This window comes from Dermochelys coriacea, chromosome 9, assembly GCF_009764565.3.
Source record: "Dermochelys coriacea isolate rDerCor1 chromosome 9, rDerCor1.pri.v4, whole genome shotgun sequence".
Lineage (NCBI taxonomy): Eukaryota > Metazoa > Chordata > Testudines > Dermochelyidae > Dermochelys > Dermochelys coriacea.
This window is the reverse complement of record NC_050076.1, coordinates 50,294,959-50,320,021: the sequence shown is the minus strand read 5'-3', so window position 1 is coordinate 50,320,021 and position 25,063 is coordinate 50,294,959. Positions and strand designations below refer to the sequence as shown.

Sequence of the window (25,063 nt, the reverse complement as noted above, 5' to 3'; positions counted from 1 at the left end):
AAAGCCAGAGACTCTCACATTCTTGAATGAGCTTGCATGGTCACACTGCAGTCCTTGGACTGCTCCTTATAATTAGGGGGATTATGCTTAGCAAGATCCTGATGCCCTAGCTCTGCTTCTTAATCATCCCCCGCTCTCCTCCTGCAGTCAGTGCAGTGAGTCCTGCAGACAAGCCTCAGAGCATGGTCCCCTCAAATTTGGCTCTGCCCCTATTGGATTCCATCCTCCCCCCCCACCCACAAAAGGCTACCAGCTTCATAAAGGTCCTATTTGCTAAGGTGTCCTCCTCCTCCTCTCCAGAGGACTGACTCAGAATGCAGAACTTTTGACACAGGGATATCAGTAAGCTTATCCTTAAAATGAATAAGGGTGAAGAGGCGAAAACTCAGGGCCCTAGCTCCCTGATAAGGTCCCCTCTACCCCCAATGAACTGAAGAGGAGGACAAATATTTCCTTTCAGTACTCCACTTTTTCAAGGAGGTCATAATGGAGATTGGCTGGGGATAGAGAAGAATCTCTTCCAGGGTCTCTGCTAACCCATACACAATTCCTAAAGAAATGCTGGAAAAATATGGCTCTTCTCCCCAGGGTGAACTCCAAGTGCTCCTTGGTTGAAATGACCTCCCCCTCTCACATGCTGTGCATGCAACTGCCCCCAAGGATCCACTGGACAAGTGAGCAGAAGCCTTTCACTTCAACGGGCTACTTGGATTTCCAGGGCCTGTAAGTTTTCCCTTGAAAGGAAATAAATGTTTAAGGCATTTTTCCTGTAACTATGGCCCTGGTATCAGTTGCTGATGTTTCCTGGCAGTCTCCTACTAAAGGGATCAGGTAGCAGGCTTGCCAGAAGGGCTCTAATCAGCTTAAACTCATTTCTCTCTGGTTCTGAGAGCATTTGCTGTGACTGTAGTTGATTAGATCTCCTGGGAACTCTTTGCTCATGCCTCTGCTGCACTTCTATGAGGTTATGTTCCTGTGCCTCAAGCCCTGATTTCCTTCTGCTAATGCAGAGTAAGAAAAAAAAAAAACACCCACCATATTTAGACTTCAACAATAGGCCAAGGACTTTTCTGTTTCAGGCAACATCAGCGAGTTCCTTGTGATGAAGAATTTTGTAAATATCAAGCAAACTGCATGTCTCAGGATGATGCTTCCATAACTGGGGCTAGACCTTTAAGGATCATGTAAGAAACTTTTTCCGTTATTACTCCAGGCTAAAAAGGTCTTTTGGAAGATGCCTCCAGTGGCTCAAAAGCAAGCATCATTCCAGAAGGTTAATGTGAACTGATGCACATTTTAAATGAATGGCATCATCCAAACTGGCATAGAATCAACATTAGACTATCATTGTCAGTCACAGTTCTCCAGGACAGATTTGCCATGCCTTTTGATGGTCAGAAAATGGTCAGATTGCTATAAGCAAAATCTCTGAAGCAAAACCACTTTGCACTATAGTTAACAGCTTCACAGTTCTGGTATCACCAGATACATCATTCTATCAGATTACAGATACTGTGTGATGTGCACTGAGATGAATCTTTCAAGACATGCAAGATGCAAGAAGTTGTCACGAAGCACCAGTCACCTGAGATCAGTACACGAGGATACCAATCCACGAACAGAATTACATGCAATTAACACTTTCAGTTCAATTGTAGCTGCAGAAACAGAACATAGGTTGCTCTTTTGGGGAATGTGTATTCCCCCATGAAAAAATTGGAGAAGAGAAGACTGATGGGGGACATGATAACAGCTTTCAAGTACATAAAAGGTTGTTACAAAGAGGAGGGAGAAAACTGTTCTTGTTAACCTCTGAGGACAGGACAAGAAGCAATGGACTTAAATTGCAGCAAAGGAGGTTTAGGTTGGACAGCAGAAGTACCAACTACCCTGACGGTTAGGAAGTTTACTGGAATAAACTGCCTAGGGAGATTGTGGAATCTCCATCATTGGAGGTTTTTAAGAGCAGGTTAGGCAAGCACCTGTATGGAACGGTCTACATCAGAGGTTCTCAAACCGTGATCTGTGGCCCACCAGTGGTCTGCAAGCTCCATTCAGGTCGTCCGCGGATAGTTCCCGCTCAGCTGCATGCCTGGGTTGCCGCACACGAGAGAATGAAGGGCCACCCACCTAATGAGTGGAGCCGCGCAGGAGTGACTCCATTAATTAGGTGCCTGGACCCTGGAGAAGACGCACATGTAAGGTGAGGTGGTGGCCTTGGGGGGAAATAGCGGGTAGGGGGCAGTGGGGTGAGAAGAGGGAGTGGGGGGAATTTGGGACATGCAGGGCTGCAGCGGCCAGAGAAAGAGGCTACTTTCCCCAGCTCCAGGGCTGTGGCTGCCGGGGAGAGACGGCCCTCCTTCCCAGCCTCAGCTCTGTGGCTGCTGTGGCGGGGGACAGACTCCCCCTCCTTCCCAGCCCCAGCTCGGGGGCTGCTGCGGCAGGGGAGAGAGGGCACATACATCGCATTAGAAAGGTAAGACTACTGATATTAAAATAGGAGTTGGGTATTTCTACTTGTAGAACATTTTTTTTAATTAATATAGCGCTTTTATCCAAAGTGCTTTACAATAGTTATCTAACAGTACAAACAACATTCAGAAAGATCATTAAGTGGCCCACCGAGACCCTCACCAATTTTCAAGTGGTCGGCGGAAAAAAACACGTTTGAGAATCACTGGTCTACAGAATACTTAGTCCTGACTTGAATGCAGGAGACTAGACTAGAAGACCTCTCAAGGTCCCTTCCAGTTCTATGATACTATGTTTGCATTTCTCTCTAAATGACATCAGGTATTCACATGAAATGAAAACAGTATGTAGCTAATACTGAATCTGCTCCCTGGATTTGCGATATCCGTGCTCTCTTTTTAGCAAAATGTATAAGTGGTACAATAAAGATGGTCAAAAGTTCAAAACACAAAGTAGGGAGATAAGAGATGTACAAGTAGAAAAGAAGCCAATAGTCAAAAGGCCATAGGTAGATATCAGATGGTTTTAGCCATTAAATAGCCTTGGGGTCAGCTGGAAAGTCCTCCTGACAGGCCAGCACAGGACAAGAAACTATTTAGTATGTGTGCAGCATCCTCAACTGCACTCCAACTACACAGAAGCCTGTCCCTGAATCCCCAGGTGTGGTCACTTGCTGCACACCTCACCATCCATCATCTGAAATAGTTGAGCTTGCATCAGACACAGCCTCCCATCAGGCTGTGTGACAAGGCTTATTCCCTTTCTCCTCATCACTATGTGGCAATGTCCACCATAGAAATGGTCTAACAGTCATAGACTAATAGCATCATAGAGGAATAGGGTTGGAAGAGACTTCAGGAGGTCATCTAGACCAACCGCTTGCTCAAAGCAGGAACAACCCCAACTAAATCATCCCAGCCAGGGCTTCGTCAAGTCAGGCCTTAAAAACCTCTAAGGATGGAGATTCCACCACCTCCCTAGGTAACCCATTCCAGTGCTTCGCCACCCTCCTAGTGAAATAGTGTTTCCTAATATCCAGCCTAGACCTCCCCCACTGCAACTTGAGACCATTGCTTCTTGTTCTGTCATCTGCCACCATTGAGAACAGCCAAGCTCAATCCTCTTTGGAAACCCCCTTCAGGTAGTTGAAGGCTGCTATCAAATCCCCCCCGCACTCTTCTCTTCTGCAGACTAAACAAGCCCAGTTCCCTCAGCCTCTCCTCGTAAGTCATGTGCCCCAGCCCTCTGATCATTGTTGTTGCCCTCTGCTGGGCTCTCTCCAATTTGTCCACATCCTTTCTGTAGTGGGGGCCCAAATTTGGATGCAATACTCCAGATGTGGCCTCACCAGTGCCGAATAGAGGGGAATAATCACTTCCCTCGATCTGCGGGCACTGCTCCTACTAATGCAGCCCAATATGCTGTTAGCCTTCTTAGCAACAAGGGCACACCTGCTGACTCACATCCAGCTTCTTGTCCACTGTAATCCCCAGGTCCTTTTCTGGGGAACTGCTACTTAGCTAGTTGGTCCCCCAGCCTGTAGCAGTGCATGGGATTCTTCTGTCTTCAGTACAGGACTCTGCACTTGTCCTTGTTGAACCTCATCAGATTTCTTTTGGCGCAATACTTTAATGTGTCTAGGTCACTCTGGACCCTATCCCTACCCTCCAGGGTATCTACCTCTCCCCCCATCTTAGTCATCTGCGAACTTGCTGAGGGTGCAATCCATCCCATCATCCAGATCATTAATGAAGATATTGAACACAACCGGCCCCAGGACTGATCCCTGGGGCAGTCCACTTGATACCGGCTGCCAACTAGACATCAAGCCGTTGATCACTACCTGTTGAGCTGGACGATCTGATTAGCTTTCTGTCCACCTTATAGTCTACTCATCCAATCCATACTTTAACTTGCTGGCAAGAATACTGTGGGAGACCGTATAAAAAGCTTGGCTAAAGTCAAGGTATATCACGTCGTCCTTTTTTCCCATATCCACAGAGCCAGTTATCTCATCCTAGAAGGCAATCAAATCGGTCAGGCATGATTTGCCCTTGGTGAATCCATGTTGACTGTTCCTGATCATCTTCCTCTCCTCCAAGTGCTTCAAAATGGATTCCTTGAGGACCTGCTCCATACTTTTTCCAGGGACTGAGGTGAGGCTGATCAGTCTGTAGTTCCTGGATTCTCCTTTTTCCATTTTTTAAACATTGGCACTATATTTGCCTTTTTCCAATTGTCCGGGATGTCCCCCGATCTTCATGAGTTTTCAAAGATAATGGCCAATGGCTCTGCAATCACACCAGCCGACTCCCTCAGCACCCTCGGATGTATTAGATCCGGACCCATGGACTTGTGCATGTCCAGCTTTTATACTCCTCCCTAGTCATCTGTCCAAGTTTCCACTTCTTGTAAGCTTCCTTTCTGCGTTTAAGCCCATCGACAATTTCTCTGTTAAACCAAGCTGCCATATTTACTATTCTTTCTGCACATCGGGAGGTTTGTTCCTGCGCCCTCAATAAGGCTTCTTTAAAATACAGCCAGCTCTCCTGGACTCCTTTCCCCCTCATATTAGCCTCCCAGGAGATCCTGCCCACCAGTTCCCTGAAGGAGTCAAAGTCTGCTTTTCTGAAGTCCATATGGTGCTGCTCTCCTTTCTTCCTTTTGTCAGGTTCCTGAACTCGACCATCTCATGGTCACTGCTGCCCAGGTTGCCACCCACTTCTACTTTCCCTATCAATTCTTCCCTGTTTGTGAGCAGAAAGTCAAGAGGAGCACGGCCCCTAGTTGGTTCCTCCAGCACTTGCACCAGGAAGTTGTCCCCAAGACTCTCCAAAAACTTCCTGGATTGTCTGTGCACAGCTGTATCGCTCTCCCAGCAGATGTCAAGGTGACTGAAGTCCCCCATGAGAACCAGGGCCCGTGATCTGAAAACTTGTGTTAGTTGTCCGAAGAAAGCCTCATTTACCTCATCCTCCTGGTCTGGTGGTCTATAGCAGATGCGCATCATGACATCACCCTTGTTGCTCTCGCCTCTAAACTTAACCCAAAGACTCTCAACAGGCTTTTCTCCAGATGGGCACTAATATTTTGTACTGGAACTCTGAGCAATCATATTCTCTCTTATGTACAGTGTAACTCTTCCATCTTTTCTTCTTTGCCTGTCCTTCCTGAACAGTTTATACCCATCCATGACAGTGCTCCAGTCATGCGAGTTATCCCACCAAGTTATTGTTATTCCCATCACATCATACATAATTCCTTGACTATGCCAGGACTTCCATTTCTTCCTGCTTGTTTCCCAGGCTTCTTGCATTCATGTACAGGCACCTAAGATAACTAGCCCTACTTTCTCAGTATGAACCAGGAGTCCACAGAGGTCATCTGCTGAAGAGTCAGTGGCGAGGCAACCACCCACCCATATATCTATGAAAAGTGACAATTGTGGTATCTCTTGGATTTTGTAAAGGAGGTTCTTTACAGCAATATAATGCCTGATGTTAGGAGGTGAGATATTAGAGAGGACTGGTAGCCATTCAGTGTTTGTTAGTCTCATAGGCCTGGTCTTCTCTACGGGGTTAGGCTGAATTTAGCTGCATTAGGTCGATTTAAAAATGACTGTGTCCACACAACCAACCCCATTCTGTTGACCTAAAGGGCTCTTAAAATTGACTTCTGTACTCCTCCCCGACGAGGGGCATAATGCTAAAATCGACCTTGCTTGGTCAAATTTGGGGTAATGCGGACGCAAATCAACAGTATTGGCCTCCAGGAGCTATCCCAGAGTGCTCCATTGTGACCGCTCTGGATAGCACTTTGAACTCCGATGCACTAGCCAGGTACACAGGAAAAGCCCTGGGAATGTTTGAATTTCATTTCCTGTTTGGTCAGGATGGCGAACTCAGCAGCACAGGTGACCATGCAGTCCCCCCAGAATCTTAGAGTGTAGAATGTTTCTATGCTCCCATGATCATCTCCGTCCTTGAGGTTATCGCAGATTAGAAGGCGAAAAAAACTGCACTCGCGATGACATGTTTTCTGACCTCCAACACTGATAGGGCACAACTTAATGCATGGAGGCATTCAGTGGCAGAGGCCAAGAAAGAATTAAGTGAGTGCGAAGAGCGGAGGCAGGACGTGATGCTGAGGTTAACGGGGGAGCAAACGGACATGAAGCGACTGTTGGGGGAGCAAACGGACATGATGAAGCGTTGGTTGGAGCTGCAGGAAAGCCAAGAGCACAGACCCCCGCTGCATCCACTGTATAACCGCCTACCTTCCCCCCAATTTCCATAGCCTCCTCATCCAGACGTCCAACAATGCGGAGGGGGAGGCTCCAGGCACCCAGTCACTCTACTCCAGAGGATGGCCCAAGCAACAGAAGGCTGTCATTCAAATAGTTTGATTTTTAGTGTGGCTACAATAAGCAATGTGGCCTTGTCCTTCCCTCCTCACCCACCCCACTTAGGCTACTTGTCAGATATCTCTCTCTTTTTTATTTAATATAGAAAGAATGCATGTTTTCAAAACAACAGTTACTTTATTTCAAAGGGGAGAGGGTGGCTGGCTTACAGGGAATTAAAATCAACAAAGGGGGCGGGTTTGCATTAAGGAGAAAAAACACAACTGTCACACCGAAGCCTGGCCAGTCATGAAACTGGTTTTCAAAGCCTCTCTGACGTGCAGCGCGCCTTGCTGTGCTCTTTTAATCACCCTGGTGTCTGGCTGTTCAAAATCGAACGCCAGGCAATTTGCCTTAACCTCCCACCCTGCCATAAATGTCTCCCCCTTAGTCTCACAGATATTATGGAGCACACAGCAAGCAGCAATAACAATGGGAATGTTGGCTGTGCTGAGGTCTGATCTAGTCAGCAAACAGTACCAGCGAGCTTTTAAATGTCCAAACGCACATTCTACCACCATTCTGCACTTGCTCACCCTATAGTTGAACTGCTCCTTACTACTGTCCAGGCTTCATGAGCCATGGGAGCAAGGGGTAGGCGTGACCGGGCGGTCCTGCCGGCTGGGAGAGCAGCCTGAGGCAGAAGCCTCCAGCTTGCATGATATTCCAGGCAGGACTGAATCTCCATGAGACGAAACTTAAAGAAGAGAATGAGCTGGAATCTCTGGCTCCCATTCAGTGCTCTAAGAGGAGAATAGCCATATCTGTCCAGGTGCCCCTGATCGATCTCACCGAGGTCTGCCAGAAGCACCCAGGAGATGTACAATGGCTATTAGTCCTACTGCACCATCTGCCGCGAAGGCAAGGAGCTGCTGCTGTGTAGCAATGCAGTGCCGTGTCTGCCAGCAGCACCGAAGAGACGTACGGTAATGGTGAGCTGAGAGGACTCCATGCTTGCCGTGGTATGGCATCTGCATGGGTAACCCAGGAAAAAAGGAATGAAACAATTGTCTGCAGTTGCTTTCACGGAGGAAGGGGGGCCTGATGACATGTACCTAAAACCATCCATGACAATGCGTTTGCGCCATCAGACATTGGGAGCTTAACCCAGAATTCCAAAGGGCAATAGAGGCTGCGGGAACTGTGGGATAGCTACCCACAATGCACCGCCCTGTAAGTTGATGCTAGGCATGGTAGCGAGGACGCACTCCGCCGACTTAATGTGCTTAGTGTAAACATACTCAATCGACTTTATAAAATCAGTTTCTAAAAATTGACTTCTATAAAATCGACCTAATTTCATAGAGTAGACATAGCCTGTTGTTATTACTATTATTGTTTGATTCAGTTGTACATTAACTAGCTTTCGGGAAGAGTTTAATTTAAACTCTTCGGGAAGAGTTTAACAGGTGTACAATATTCTCTCACTGAGTAATGGAGAACTAGTACCAAGCTGTATAGTACTTGCACATTAGCTCCCTACGTTGAGCTTCCAAGCTTATTTAGAAAGCCATTTCTGCTCTTAATCTTCTGAGCTACCTTTGTGACGTGGTCCTTGTAGGTCAGTGTGAGAGCTCCGGTTACTCCTAGATATACTGGCTTTGGGTCACATGCCACTTGCTCTCCATTCAAAAAGATGTTCAGTTCTGGAAGCATTAGTGTGATTGAGATGAAAGCATGACGACACTATCTTTAGCACTCTAGACTTAAGTCTCCACTTTTTGCAATAGGCACCGATGCCTGCCATGTCTTAGTTCAGGTTGTCCTCAATCTTTCTGAAGTCTCTTGAAGCTAGGCAGATGTTATCTACATACTTGAATGGCCTTGAGATTGTTGGAGGCAGATCATTAGTAAATATGTTGAAAAAAGTTGGGGCAAGAACAGATCCCTGAGGGAGTTCATTCTCCTCCATGTGTTCAGTTTATTGCCTTAGCACCACTTGGAATTGTCTGTTTTGAAGCATCATTTCCATAGCCATTACAACCCACAGAGATTTTGACATCTTGACCAGCAGACCAATGTGCCAGATAGTATCATACGCTCCTATCAAGTCATGAAACACCACTCCACTCTTCTTTTTCTGTTGGAAACCATTTTCTATGCAAGTGGTAAAGAGCATGAACTTGGTCACAAGTGCTCCTATTAGGTCTGAGGCCTGCCTGATCATCACTCAGAGCCTGCTCTACCATGGGCATGAGTGGTTGCTGAGATAGTCACTCTAGAAGTTTGTAAGCACATCTCAGAAGTGATACTGGACAGCAGCTAGATAGAAAGGAATGGTCCTTTCCTTGTTTCTTTCTGCCATATCTTAGGCATCTTGTTCTTTTAGAGAACATAGTCTATGAAAATTGATAGCCATTTTGTGCTCCTCTTACCAAGATGTAGCAGCATTTCTTGTACAGTCTTGTCAAGGCCACCTGCTTTTCCTGCTTTCCTGAGGCTCAGTGCTTTCTCCACTTCTTTGGTGGAGGCAGGCTGGATGATGTCTTCTTCACAGAATGGTTCCACCCTTGAGTATCAACTCCATTTCCTCTTTACTGATTCCTCAAATGGCTTGTTTCTGTCGGCTTTTGCTAGGTTAGTTAGGCATGTGGTGATGCTATCTGGAGACCCTTTCCTGACATGTGGATGGTGGTTTCTGTGCTGCACCAAAATTCCTTTAAGTAACCATATTTCCTACTAGACCATATATACATATTTGGCGTAACTTCTTATCAATGTTCCTTGTGACAGATTTTAAGGCTGTCAATAAGATGTTTTGCTTCTCTGAGTCACCTGATTTCCCACACAGCTTCAGAATTTCTGCTTATTCTTCATTTAGGTAGGGTATATAAGTCTCTTGGTAGGCATGCGGAATGGATTTAATGGCTGCTTTAAAGATTGCTTTGGAGAAGTGAGTGTAAGCATTTTCTAAGAGGCATTATATGGTATGCACACTACATACTCACTGGTCAGCTCTGAGTATTTTTTTCCAGTCTGCTCTTCTACAGATCCACTGCAATCAAGGGATAGTGGTTACTATGGGGATTGTCATTTCTATCTGAGAAAGAACAGGATGGAACTGGCTGCATGGGAGGCTGGTAACAGTTATCCCTGCTGAGGCGACCCAACTGTGGTCAGGAAAGCAGCCCCGCTTCCACTGTGTGGAGAAAAAGGTGGCTGACTGCTTAGGGTCATGCAAGAGAGATACGGGTCATTTAGAGAAGTCCAGTCTATGTGATGCAATCCATTTTTGTCAGATTCTCTGCAGCCCCATGAGGTGTGGTGGCTATTTAAGTCCCCAACATAGGACATATGGATGTTGAAGTGCTGGTAGAAGTGGAGTGTTCCAGGTTTTATCAAGAGGTTTACAAACAGTCACAACTTCCAGCTGATGAACTTTTGCAATGATACTGTAGGGCAAAGTAGCTGGTAAGACAGTCGTGTGCAAACTTTTCCAGTCACACCCCACCATCCCCTACCAGTGACGAAATCTGATTGGCTGACCAAAGAGTAGGACTGAGTGGACTTGTAGACTTTAAAGTTTTACATTGTTTTATTTTTGAGTGTAGTTACATAAAAAAATAATTCTTCATTTGCAAGTTGCATTTTCACAATTAAGAGTTTGCACTACAGCACTTGTAGTTGGTGAATTGAAAAGTATCATTTCTTTTTTATAGTGCAAATATTTGTAATAAAAATAATATAAAGTGAGCACTGTATACTTTGTATTGTGTGTTGTAAATGAAATCAATACATTTGGAAATGTAGAAAACATCCAAAAATATTTTAGGTATTCTATTAACAGTGACATTAATACTGCCATTACTCATGATTTTTTTAATTTCACGATTAATCGAGATTCTTTTTTAATCACTTGACAGTCCTATTTTGAATGTTTTATGTCCTTGGGTTACAAAAATATTTATGCATTGTTCAGTGATGGTAATTCCTGTGGATTGTACAGGAACTTCAGTGGCCTTGCAAGATGGACAGAAATGGACCTCATTATTTTCCAGATAACTTCTTGCCTCCTCGACTAATCTCGCCCCCTACACGCGACTTTCCTTATTTCAGTCTTTCCTGACCAGCCCCACTTGCATCCCACACATCCAGGCACATTTTACCGATATGTACTTCTACACACTTTTTTAAAATTACCAGTATATACAAAGCATGCACTTGTAAATGATGTGAATTATATCCATTTGCGTATTCTTAAGTGTATACATATTTCTCCATATTCTAGGCAGAGATGGCAGCAGCTCCCACAAAAATTGTTTTGTAACCTCTTTTGCAATTTTCATTTGCAGGGTTTTCGTGTGTGTTTGTTTTTAAACAACTTTGTCAGACTGCTTGGGCTGACATTTCCCATGCCAAGCGTCTGCCTCGAGCTGAATTTGTTTTTTGAAAATTTCAGCAAAAACTATTCAGCCATTTCAGAAAACCATGTTAGTGAAAAATAAGTTTTTCCCATGCTGAAATGTGCTTACAACTATTTTACTGAGAAGCTCTAGAACCTCTGTGCTTTGGACCAGATCCTTGAAATGTAGCCAGCGATCACTTTACTTAGAGGGCCAGGTATGGCCTTAGAGAGGGGGACTGAGGGGAAAAAAGTGAGTAGGAAGCTAACCAGGACACTAGGATATAGTGTTGGTGGTAGCCAACAGGCTGGACACACAGGCATTGGAGAAAGGGTGAAGGGAGGAAGCTAGCAAATGGCAGAGACTAGGAAGGTGATGGATACCCAACGGATGAGGTGGCGAGAAGCCGGTGTGCAGTGTAGTTGTAGCCGTGTGCGTCCCAGGATATTAGAGAGACAAGGTGGGTGAGATAATATCTTACTGGACCAACTTATGTTGGAGAGAAAGACATGCTATTGAGATTTGATTGGCTGGAGATTTGTATTGGTGAGAAGGAGGCAGTCAGTTGAGGAAGCTTAAGAGATGGACTCCAGGAAAGGGAAAAGGAAGGAGGAAACCAATCTGTAAGAGGGAGTAGTAGTGGGGTTAGGGCACCAAGGGACAGCTTGCCCAGAGGTAGTGGGAAGGGAGAAGAAACAAATTAGCAGGAAATGGTGGGAGTGGAATGCAAACTTGATTGCATGATACTTAGGAAATTGCTCCACAAAATGGCTAAAATGATCCAGAACACTTAGAGCAGCAGCCTCTACATAGAGTTCTTCCTACTCAATAAGCACTAATGCCAACAGGCTGCCAATATTCACATCTGAATCAAACAAGATTTGGAAATTCATCCAATTCTTAGTCAAAAACCAGCTGTATGCCTGGAATATACTGAAGGGATAGATAGCTTCCAGAGGTAACAATTGCACGAAGTGACCAGTGCATTTTAGGTCATACTGTATTATAAGTACATTTTATTTTAACATGCATAATTTAAAAGTAACAGCATGGAAAATGCATCATACTGAGATACCATATAAATGAGAGAGAGCAATGGGGAGCTCAGGTCTTCCAGCACACCATGTACGTGATCCATGACATACAGCAAGTTATTTTTATATCTATCAGAAAGCCAGCCACTCGTTCCTGGAGCATTCTATTAAATACATGGCTAAGGAAAGCCAACACACAGCCAAAAAGCAGACTGAACGAACACAGTTACTTTATAGATGGTAAATCAGTCCTCCACAAAGCTGTACGTAGAGAAATGTTCCATGCAAATCATTTCTCCTAGTTCTGGGGATAAGTCACTTCAGGCAAGGGTTAGTTAATCAGCTCCAGAGACAGGGCCAACATCGCTAAAGGCAAGATGTCATCCCAGAGCTCCCTCCAATCTGGTGCCTGTGTATTAACATCCCTGTTTTTACATTCTTCCTCCTCTGTCCATTTCCCTAATTTCTGTTGTACCTTCTCCTAAATGCTCATTGTTTTCTCCTCTCTAAATTGCTTCTAACCCCTCTAGTATTTCCTTCTGCCTTTTTTGGCAAAATCAGTTACACAATTAAAGGAAATAAATCTGTATTACCAGGTGAAAACTCAGATAAAATGACTTAAAACACAATTCCTGAGTCTGCAGTCTATTCCTTTATACACGGTTTTTCTTATGTGTCACAGATACAATACTGCAAGAGGACACAGTCAAAGTTTAATTCCTTTCTGTCTTTTTTTTAAACCTACAGTAAATTGCTTATAAAACTTTAGAAGCTTAGAAACAGTTCTCTCATATCAGATGGTTTTCTCCATTTATGTAATATGCAATTGTTTCCTCATCTGTGACCAAGCACAGCTGAAAGCAGTTACATGAGGCACCTAGTCTCCTGGGGCCCTCCAGTGGCAGCAGGGCTTCATGCACCTCCTGTGTAGTCTTCCGGCACCTGGAATCCGGTGTTTGCCCCCAACTGGGCCTTGGGCCAACTCCATTTGGTAGGAAGGGCATTGTAAGACTCCCAGGGAGTGGAACTGTGAGCGTCTTCACAGGTTATTTAAAATTCTTTGAGCTTCTTAACATCCACAGGAGATTGAAGGAAGCCCCAAAGAGCCTCCAAGGTGGACTCCCCTAATGCAATTCTTAGGAAGTGAATGAGTAAGATTCAGCCCTTCCACAGGCCTTGGGGAGAGAAGAGGAAAGGTCCCTTTTGCTCCCCAGTCCAAAGATGGGACTGTTTTTAAAATGACACGAATTCTGAGACAAAGAACTTTCAGGCAAAGTTAAAGCTGAGACTACATATCAGCAACTACATAGTGAGAAGCTTTCTACAAATGCAGTAGGCAGTGCTGTTGTAGCTCTGTTGCTCCCAAGATATTAGAGAAACAAGGTGGGTGAGGTAATATTTTATTGGACCAACTTCTGTCTGAGCCATACAGAATTAATTGCCTGTGATCAAAGTTCCACCCCCTTGGCCATGAACAGGAACACCCAATAAGCGATGAAGTGACCCCTGTTCTCTCAAGGCAGTTGGAGCTGCCAGGTCCTTCAGCAGAGAATGGGGGAAATTCAGACAGATGTAGAAAGGACCTCAGCTTCCTTCCTATTTAGTCACCCCCACACCTAACCTGCAAACGTGACAGAAGTGTGTCCGTCAGAGCCCTGCGGAAGGAAGTACCACAGCATTGGGATGGTCTCAAACACAGCTCTGTCCTTCCCGCTCCCGTTTTGACAAAAAAAATTTTAAAAAAATCTGTGCAATTTACATTTCTGGTTTCTCCAGCTCCCCATACCTCAACAGGAATCTGAATATATCTGCTTTCAGAACATTAATGAAGCCTTATGGATCTGTAATAGAATTAACCCTCAACCTTCCATATCTCTCCAGACAGTGTTCACCCACTTCAGATAAAACTTCTCTTAATGCCCCAGGAGATATCCTAATGCACTTCTTTTGGTATTTCCTTTTTAATAACTAACTTTACAAAAATCATAGGTTAAGAATAGATAATGATTAACATTAGATTGTGCTTTTATTTGACACAATCTCAATTATGTAAGGTTTAGTCAAGACTGTAAAATCAGAACCCAGGATCGAGTGTTTGCAGCAACAGCCGTGGAATCTGTTCCTGGTATTTAGAAGATGCCCCTTACCACAGCATTTAGCACTGAAGTACAAAAATTAAAATTTGCATAAAGTTAGATTTATGTGAACCGTTTTCCACCCCTTTAAGGTTTAACTGCTTAAACTTGGAATATTGTAACCCTTTTCTCTCAACAGAAGAGGAAGATATCTAGCTCATTTTACTGAATTTGGTATCCCCTTACAAAGATTAATAAGTCCCTTGCAACTGTATTACTTCCAGTCCACAGATCTTCACCCACAGCATAGACTCAGACTCATAGGTTATGTGTACATTGCAATTAAACCTCTGCGGCTAGCCTGTGTCAGCAGACTCTGGATATGGGGCTGTGTAGATGTTTAGGCTCCGGCTGGAGCCCAGGCTCTAGGTTCCCCTGAGTACATGTCCCAGACTTGCAGAAAAGCTCTGTGTAAACTCAAAAGCTTGTCTCTCTCACCAACGGTGGTTGGTCCAATAAAGGTACTATGGCTCTTTCAAAGCACCCAAATAGCTCCACAATGAGCTCTTGTAATGGTCCTTGTGGCTGGCTGCTCAAAGTCAGCAAACAGCTGCTCCACTTCCACCCTGGTGGCAGCTTTTTCCCCTTTGGTAGAGGGGTGCTTTGAAAGAGCCATAGTTGTGTTCTGTGCTGGAGTGTTCTTTGGGCCTGCAGCTTTGAATGCTGCTAAGAATTGTGTAGCACTTGCAGTACATATATAAATATGACTATGTTTTACTGATGCTATGAATTACACAGGGCTTGTGTGGTGTTTAGATGTTGCTTGTAATTATTAGAATTGGGCGCACTGGCTGTTGGGAGTCTGAAAGGACAGGAAACAGGAAGGAGGCGAAGGAGTTGAAGAGGCTCAGGGAGAGCTAGTGAGGGTGCAACAGCAGCTTGGAAAAGAAGTTTCCACTTTAAAAAATAAAGTCCTGTTGAAGTTTGTTAGTACCTTGCCTGACTACAGCATTTTGGTGACGAAGATAGATCTTCTGCCTCTGAACCCACTTGCACCCTTTCTACAAAGCCCAGGTGAGACTCCAATTGCTTTTACTGCCTGGATCCATACGTTTGAGACTTATCTGCTCGTAATCAGTGCTACAGAGATTTCTGAAGTAAGAAAGCGTGTTCTGCTAATCCATTGCCTTGGAGCAGAAGGGCAGCATATATTTTACACACTTTTCCCCTTGAGACTGCACTCACTGCATTAAAGAACTTTTTTGTACCAAAAGTGAATGTAGTAGCTAATCGCTACAGATTTTGCCAGCGTCAGCAGAAACCAGGGGAGACTATAATGCAGTATATTGCTTCCCTGAGGGGTCTGATTGCAACTTGTGACTTTGGGAATATGGCAGATGAGATGATTAGAGACCAGCCCATTGAGAAAACAACCATGCTTCTTGTAAGAGAATATTTACTTCTAGAACCACAATTTACACTAGAAAAAACAACCATTGCTACCCAGATTGAACCAGCTACAGCTGAAGCCAAAATAATGAGCATGGATACAGGAGGCACTGTCCAGGCTGCGACTCCTTTGCAGAAAAGTTCACTATCCTTGCAGACAAACAATTACAAGAGGAAAACTAATGAAAAACCACCAATTCAGCAAATTCAAAATACAGTAAAAGCATACTTTTGCTGTGGATCCTCACACCACCTTGCAAGCTACACAGGATGTCCGGTAAAAGTAGCTCAGTGCAATCACTGCAAAAAGATTGGGCATTTTGCTAAAGTATGTTGCAGCAGCCAGTTCAATCAACAGGTGCATGCAGTTACAATACCAGATGTTACTGTGCTGAGCGTGGACAAAATCATTATTGCACATATTCCAGAACAAATAAAGTGCATGGTAAACATTTCCGCCATACCGTCAGGCAAATCACACTCTATTCAGCTAATGTTGGACACTGGCTCAGCAGTATCTATACTATCTGATTCCATCTATTTGCACTACTTTAAAGATGTGCCTCTTACTGAACTCAAGCTTCACTTGGTGTGCTATTTGAAAAACCATGTTCCAGTATGTGGCTGCCTGCCAGCAATATTTACTTTTGGTGACTGCTGTGTAACTGCAGAGTTCTACATTGTCCACAAAGACACTCCTATCCTTGGCAGAGATTTATTGGCTGCTTTAAATCTCAGGGTAGTTAATGGACGCATTGATCTTCCCCAGTAAGCACTCTTGCGGTACATACACCAGTTTCAGCTGGGATCCAAAACCAGGTTGAGGAGAAACTCTGCTGTGCTTATGGGTTACTGCATAAAGTTAAAATGCGGAATAACGTGATGCCTGTATGACAGAAATTACGGTGCTTACCATTTTCAGTCAGAGAAGCTGTTTCAGAGGAACTTAGAAAACTTGTTCAAGAGGACATCATTGAAGAGATTAACTCCTTGGAATGGGTTTCACCTATAGTAGTGACGCAGAAGAAGATGGAGGCATTCACCTTTGTGTGGACTTAAGGGAGCCAAATAAAGCTATTGTGATTGACAGCCATCCTCTTCCTCACAAAGTAGCAGCATTTGCAGAACTCCATGGAGCAAAGATGTTTTCTACTCTTGATTTGCAGAGTGCATACCACCAGGTTATGTTGCACAAAGATAGCAGAGACCTCACAGCATTTATTACACGAGGGACTATTCCATTTTAAAGGTGTTCCATACGGGTCTCGCATCAGCCCCAAGTGCCTTCCAAAAAAATGATGCAATTGATTTTGAAGAATCAACATGGAGTTCAGTGCTATTTGGATGATATCATCATGTTTGGAAATACTTTGGAGGAGCATGACAATAACCTCCAGTCTGTACTAAACTGCATCAGCAAAGCAGACCTCAAGCTCAATAGGTCCAAATGCAAACTTAGACAAACCGAACTCTTCTTTCTGGGCATACAATTTCACAGGCTGGACTAAAACCTGATCCGGCTCATATCCTGGCAATTTCAAATGCTCCTCCTCTAACAGATTTGCAAACCTTACGTTCCTTCTTGGGTCTTACCTCCTGATATGCAAAATTCATTCCCTGGTATGCTTCTGTCATTGAACCGTTACAAGAATTACTACGGGGAATTTCAACCTTAGTGTGGACAAGGGATGCACAAGCTCATTTTGAAACGTGAAAGAAGAGATTGTACATAGTCCAGTACTTGCACTATTCACTCCTGCATTGCCCACAATTGTAAGTACTGATGCTTCTGATTATGGACTTGGGGCTGTCCTCACACAACTTCATGAGGACACCAGAGAGAGGACTGTTGCATTTGCTTCAAGGACACTAAATAACGCTGAGAAAAAATATTCTACAGTCAAAAAAGAAGCACTTGCTTGTGTCTGGGCTACTGAAAAAGGAGAACTTACCTGTGGGGCCACATGTTCAAGTTGCGCACAGACCATAGCCCTTTGATGACATTGCTCACCATGAAAAGAACTGGGAAGAGCAGGATATCGTATTGCTAGATAGTCTGCAAGACTACTCTCTTTCAATTATGAACTGGAATATAAGCCTGGAAACCAAAATGTGGTAGCTGATTGCCTCTCGCCTGCCTTTGCCTTCACCAGATGGTCCACCAGAGGATGAGGATGTAGTAGTTGCGCTTACTACAAGCACTCTTACTGCTGTTACAAGAGAACAATTTCAAGCTGCTTGTTCAGCGTGTCCAATTCAACAAAAACTATAGGAATTTCTGACAAAGAGATGGCCCAGTAACCCTAAAAACCGTGACCCAGTTTTGCTGCCTTAGAGTTTGGGATGAACTTTCTTTGCTCGATGGCTGTGTGCTATGAGGTACACACCAGCTATTTGTGCCAGAAGAATTACAGTCAAAACTCATACACCTGGCCCTTTATATTCATCAAGGAATTGTCCGAACCAAACAACGCTACAGGATCTGTATTGGTGGCCAGGGATAGACTCTCAAACTGAAGCATTCATAAAATCCTGTGTCACTTGTCACTGCTGTCTTATCATGCATTTGGCATGTACCCCTCCATTACAGCTTGTTTCTCTTCCTGAATCTGCATGGGAAAAAGTGGCGATTGACATTGTAGGACCCTTTGATACTGCTCCAATTGACTGTTATTATGCCATCACCTTAATATACTTTTTCAATAAGTGGCCTGACGTAGCGTTTACATCGCAAATTTCTTCTGCTACAGTAATTAAGTTCCTCTCTTCAGTTTTTAACAGGGAAGGTAACACAAAGAACTGGTTTCAGAAAATGGTAGTCAATTTACTTCCCTGGAATTTGAAACTTTTCTAGCAGAGAGGAACATTCTACATAGAAGGTCAACCCTATACTACCCTCAAGCCAATGGGGAAATCGAACGGTTTAACAGAAGTTTGAAAGAGAGTTTGCAAACAGCTAAACTGGAAGGGCGATTGTGGATAACCTTCATTACTGATTTCTTGCAAGCATACTGGGCTATACGACATGCCACAACGCAAAGATCACCTGCAGAGTTACTGCATGGGAAACAGATGAATACTAAACTGAACATTGCTGGATTGTTAAAGGCATGACCCGAGGCCCCAACCGAGGATGATGTGAGAAAAACAGTTGAACAGAACCAAGCAAAGTATAAGGCTTTCACAGACAAGCAGCGGGGTGCTAAGGAATCAAAGTTTCAGTGTGGTTCCTTTGTTAGAATACGAAAACCTGGAATTTTATGCAAAGGGGACCATAAATTCACAACTCCTCTTAAAATCAGAGAAGAAGGGACCTTACACTGATCGACTTTCTATGGGTGGGTATGGAATGCTTCTTATCTTGCACCTGTCTATGCACCAAAGGAGATTATGCCAACACCCAGTCTGCATTGGATGACTTCACTGTAGTATAAACACAACAAGACATTGCACTGGAACCAGGGCTTGAGAGACGGCCTGTCAGACCCAGACGACCACCTGTCTGGACTAGAGACTATGTTATGTAGTATCTATAGTGTTTTTAGTGTAATAATTCTGTCAACAGTATAGTGGTTTGTTTCCTATTTGTTCCTGTGGTTAGAACAACGTTTATTGTAATTGGGAGAGTTTCTTAAGAGAGGAGAGAATATGGTGTTTAGATGTTGCTTGTTATTATTAGAATTGGGAGCACTGGCTGTTCAGAGTCTGAAAGGACAGAAAACAGGAAGGAGAGGGGAAGAGTTGAAGAGGCTGAGGGAGAGCTAGTGAGGGTGCAACAGCAGCTTGGAAAAGAGGTTTCCACTTTAAAAAATAAAGTCCTGTTGAAGTTTGTTAGTACCTTGCCTGGCTACTACAGCTTGCTGTAGATTTACAAATACAGTGTGCTTTGAGTACCAGTATGCATTCTGCAATGTGCTGTGAGCTTATAAAGTTAATTTTATTCACCAAAAATAGAACTTTATTGCAAAAATATGCAATAGTTTCATGAGTGACCAGACAGCCTCATTTTTTTTTCAAGTGTTTCTATTAGAAAAAAAAGTCATTTTTTAAATTAATGCAGTAGTAGAGCTCACTAAGCCAGTCTGTGAATTGAGGGAATAGCAGGTTTCCATTTTCTCAAAATAACTCTTATTTATCTATTTAGTCACTTTCATTATCGATGCCCTGCATGACCTCTATGAGTTCAAGTTTGCAGGATCATTTTGTTTGGTTTACATTTGCTTTGTTTTTTCCATGTTTTGCAAATAATGAATGTTGAATTCTGTTATTTATATACTTTTTTCATCTTGTGAATGTATTTATAGGTTTTGTTTCCTTGTGTGTTTATATTTTGTATCAAAACAAAGTTAAAAACAGAACTTTATTAAGTGGGGAAAACAGTATACAAAAACAATAATACTTTTTTTTAACAAATTAACAGCATGGAACTTTAAAATTGGAAAGGCTGCAAACATTTATGTCCATTTCAGTGCACAAACATAGCCTGCTGTGGTTATGCATACACCAACCATGATTTTCACAGGTCAGCATTTGTGAAGCTGTGATTTTCCTTGCTGTTCCCCAGGATGGAGCGGTAGGGGTATGGGTGCAGTCTGTGATGCCATGTAGTCTGGGATTTTTGGATCAGTTGGTCAACCAGTGTCTGCAGCATTTGGGGATGCTGCCTGAGAAGACCCATTATGTCCTGGTACATTTCCCTCTCCTTAGGCCTTTTTCCTGTCATCTTTTTCCTTATTCATGCAGAGAGTCATATTGGCTCTCCAAGCCTCTTGTTCTTGATCCGATGCAGCACTGGTTCACAGGATTTCACTGAAAGTGTCCTCCCACCTACTCCAACTGAGGGATGACAAGCAGATGCCAATTCTACCTGTGTTTGCTCTCACACGAGTAAAAGAATGAAGAGTCAATATCGGTGTCTAACTTGGGAGCGGACCAGGCAACAATCTTTAAATTTAAATATTGTAAAGAAAAGCGTACGCACGCTTACCCAAGGTACCTTTCTCCTTCATCAAGCTCATCCAGTGCTCTCCTGGTGGGACTGGCTAGACTGTGGGGGAGTCTCAAATGGCATGGCTGGAGCCCCCCACTGTGCCCCCCCCTTCTTGCTGTTCATGGCAGAGGTCTCTGTCTGAGGCTCCTCCAAAGTCTCCATGGTGGTCTGTGGGGTGCTGATGAGGTCTCCGCCACATATGGCATATAGCTTATTGTAAAAAGTGCCAGGTTTGTGGCTCAGCACCAGATCAATAGTTGGCCTCCCCAGCCTTATGATAGCCCTGGCAAAATTCCTTCACTTTCACACGGCACTGCTGCTGATTCCAGTCATATCCTTTTGCTTGTATCTCCCATGTAATCCATTTGTAGTTGTCCACATTTCTCAGCTGGTCCATGGCTCTTCCAGGGGCATTGTGGAACAGCTGCCGGAGGACTGTTAGGGTATCCAGAGTTCACAGGTCAGTCGGTTGATCATGTTTCCACAACTTCTGGGAGGTGGTTATTCTGCATTGCACTAATAGGCTTCTTATGGCGGCAGACAAATTTGAAAGCAGACATGCACAAATTGGTTGACACAAGACTGACAGTCCACAGCCCTGTGTTCACCCCTTTTATAAGACTACGTTAAATATTGTACAAAGCATACTGTGTAAGGTATCATTTGAATACTTATGATTTGTTGATCATTACTGTCCTGGTAAAATGTGTGGCAACACTGTATGTAAAGGTAAGATTCCACTGTATACTATTCCCAAGACATGTAACATGTTCTGAAGCATAGTCACAAACAAGTTCTCCAGAAACAAAAGGCTAGCCAATGCCTCAGCCAGGTGTCAATGAGATCAATTGGACCATCACCTAATTAAGTGGCCATTCTTCAGTGGGAGAGAGGGTGTGGGCAAAAAAAAAAAAATCAAATCTACATTTTGACAAAGAAGCATCTTAAGGTTCCTGGCCAAACAGACTGTCTCCTGAACATCAGCTGAAGATGAGTCTTGTACACGAGAAAGGGTTATAAGAGGAGAGGCCAGATGCCCCAAATCATCTCTCCCTTGCTCTCTGCCCACAGCACCATCAACCCCTAAAGAATAAAGGAAGCAGCATTGGACTGGGGGGAAAATCCTGACCGAAAGAGGTTCAGCCAGTAAGACTGCTGGAACATGTGGTGAGAGAGACCTTTGCTTTGTATTCATTTAGATTGTTAAATTAGGTTTTAGTTGTGTTTTACCTTTTATTTTCTTGTAACCAGTACCGATTTATATGGCTTGTTACTTGTAGTCACTTAAAATCTATCTTTCTGTAGTTAGTAAATTTGTTTTGTTGTTTTACTTAAACCAATGTCTTTGTATTGAAGAGCTTGGAAAACTCCATTTGGGATAACAAGATTGGTGCATATCATTTTCTATTAATACATGATAGACTTATATGAGCTTATGTTGTGCAGGAGGGTGCTGGGCAGTACAAGATGCACATTACTGGTGGAAAGTCTGAGGTTGGGAGTTAGTTGGTGTTGCGGGCAGTGTAATTCATGAGTGGCTGGCTATAGTACTCATACACTATAGCTGGGAGTGATTTACATGCTGGAGGCTGTGTGAGAGCAGACCAGGAGTGGTTTCTTTCACAGAGAAGCATGTAAAAGGCACCCCAGGTCATGAAATTGAGGGGACACAGCGGTCTATCAGTCCAGGTTGTACCCTGGGTAATGTCACAAAGATGACTTACATTGATCTAACTTTGTAGTGTAGATAAAGCCTAAGTAAGGATTTAGTAGACTAACTTAGGCTCCCATTTCTTAGGAATCTCAGCCCTAGGTTTTAAAAATATTTAAATTTTGGACTAAGTTAATTAAGCTCTAATAGGTAAAAAATTGTTTGGTTTATAACATACAATCTTTACGTTACTACATCTTCTCTCAAGGCTAAAAACATCATTTCAGTTAGTGTCCCACCACACCAGTCCCAGGAGAATTCTTCATCTTTGTGGCCTTAACGAATAATTAATCAGATTAATTTCTGTAACTACACCGAAGTCAACAATTTTACATCAGGGATGTATTTGGCTCTACATTCTGAATGTGGTATAACCAGGGCCTTATGAGAGACAACAATTTGGTAAACACTTGTATGTTACATTTTCTCCTCCCCTGCTGCTCACCTGGAGAATTCTCTGCAAGATTGAGGGAAGGGCAATAAATGCAGCCATGTTGTTTAGCACTTGCATTGTCAAACTCTTCAGAGCTGAAATAATAAATATGGAAAAGTCATGCACAACTGGTCAGAATTGGAGGTTTATAAAAACAACAATATGTGAGATTAAACATCCTTGTGAATTCTTATACTCCTTTGTTTTCAAAAACATGATTAACATTTACAATAAAAAATGGTTATAATGACCAGAGAATTGCACAATAAAATTACAATTCTTTATATTTAAAAATAAATGTAATTTTCAGATATGTTTTTGGGACTCACACACTACTATGATTCTCCCCCCAACATACACACACAAATTGCCTCATAGTCTGGGACCTTCCTGAATTTATTTATTTTTCTAATCTGGTTATCTACTACAATTCAAATTTCCCTATTGCCATCAAGTATAAACTTGCAAAAACTTATTCACATGAATAGTCTTACTGACTTCAACATTTTTCACTGGTGGCCAACAATTCTGTTATCTGTATGCCCAGCCTGAAAAAGTCAGGAGCTGCAGGAGCTCAGCACCTCTGAACAAAATACAGGCCTTAGGTGATACTCTGGTTATCACACAAACTGCATCCTTTGTGATGATTTTATAACTTATTCTCAGTAACCATGCTCAGTTTGGTTTTCCCTCACATTATGAAGGAGCCTGACCAAGAATAAGGGAGCTCTGGAGGCAGTGTGACAGGACATGGATACCCTTATATCTGCATCACTATGCCTAAGGATCAAACATATGAAAAAACTCAGGCACTCACAATGCTTCAGGCCTGTTCCTTCTTTCTGTCAGCACAAAGGAAGGAGATGACACCTGTAATTGCCATGGCATGGAAGAGCCTCCAGCAGCTCTCCGCCCCAGGGCTCACATGGGGACTGGTGGGGCAGTGGCTGGTGTATGGTCCCATGGGGGTCAATGCCAGCCAATTCGTGCTAGAGCAGCCCCCAGGCTGCTGTAACCTGCGCCAGTGCTGGGGCAGAGAATCCAGGACCTGATTGTTTCCTCAGCTTCTTCTCTTTCCACTCTCCTGCACTGCCCTGGGGCTGGGTGTCGGAGGGGAGCCATCCTGTACTAGACTTTCACCTAGGCGCAGTGCAGGCAGAATCAGCTTGAGTGTATCTAGGGAGCAGGTGGAGACCCACAGATCTTGCTGATGAAAGTATCTGATTAAGAGGGTATAGGCACGTGCACACCCTGATGTGGAGCACCTGCAGGGACGCTACTCAAAGAACTACACTCTTCTCCCTCAACTGGAATTCAGCAGGTGGCCAGTGGGGGAGCTGCTGAAACAGAGAAGGGGCTGCTGCTGCTGCTCAGAACATTCATGTCATATCGAAGCAGGTCCTAGGGCTGTAGGGGGAAGCATTTGGAGCAACTGGGCAGGTGGTGCCAACTCCCCAACCCTCGCAGTAATGGCCAGATTCAAACACTTCTGTTTAAAAATCATTGGGTTACATTCAGGAAATATCTTTAATTCACAACAAAGAGTTGCCTTTAATAATTCAAAGCCATGAGGGCCACAGTGTTCTCTGTGCCATGGGCTGGACACCCCTCCTGTCAAAGTTGTGCCTGTCATAATCTATTTCAGCATATGTTCCAAGCCCCTGTTCACTGGATTCTCAGGGGCAATAGCTATACAACTCTTTGGGACTGGGATGGCTTTTTTATCATGTGTACACATTTCTCAGCAGAATGGGTCCTAGCTTCCTGATGGGACAACTGGGCATTATGGCAATATAAAAATTAAATAGCAACCCACTTGAAGAATGGAATAAAACTGATTATAATTCAGGATCCAAGTGTGAAAAGGGAGGGCAATAGTTCCTTTACACTTTTTCCTCTAAAAGGGTTGAGTGTTTCCTTCCTTTTTAGGCGCATTAACCCCGAGAACCACCTTCAATTTCCAGAATTTTAATTTTAATAATGAGCTTGTTTAAATGGATAAGTTAGACTCAATAGCTCCTCTTTGCCGGAATGCGATGGCACGCCCTGTCTTTGGCCATGGCTCTGATGACAGATGATCCTCGCTCTCCAGAGATCACTGCGGATTAAAAGCCCCAGGTTCTTAGCCTCAGTCAATGCACGGTCACCCTCCAC

The 25,063-nt window shown here is 43.7% G+C and overlaps 1 protein-coding gene across 6 annotated transcripts in view; it reads right to left on the bottom strand.

Moving 5' to 3' along the window:
• VPS8 (VPS8 subunit of CORVET complex) overlaps positions 1–25,063 on the bottom strand; it is a 229,976-nt gene that overhangs the window by 42,985 nt on the left and 161,928 nt on the right. For all 6 annotated transcript variants that reach the window (XM_038417053.2, XM_038417055.2, XM_043492809.1 and 3 more), the window contains one exon: positions 22,922–23,004. In XM_038417053.2, the coding sequence (XP_038272981.1) occupies positions 22,922–23,004 (83 nt within the window). The remainder of the gene's footprint in view (positions 1–22,921; positions 23,005–25,063) is intronic.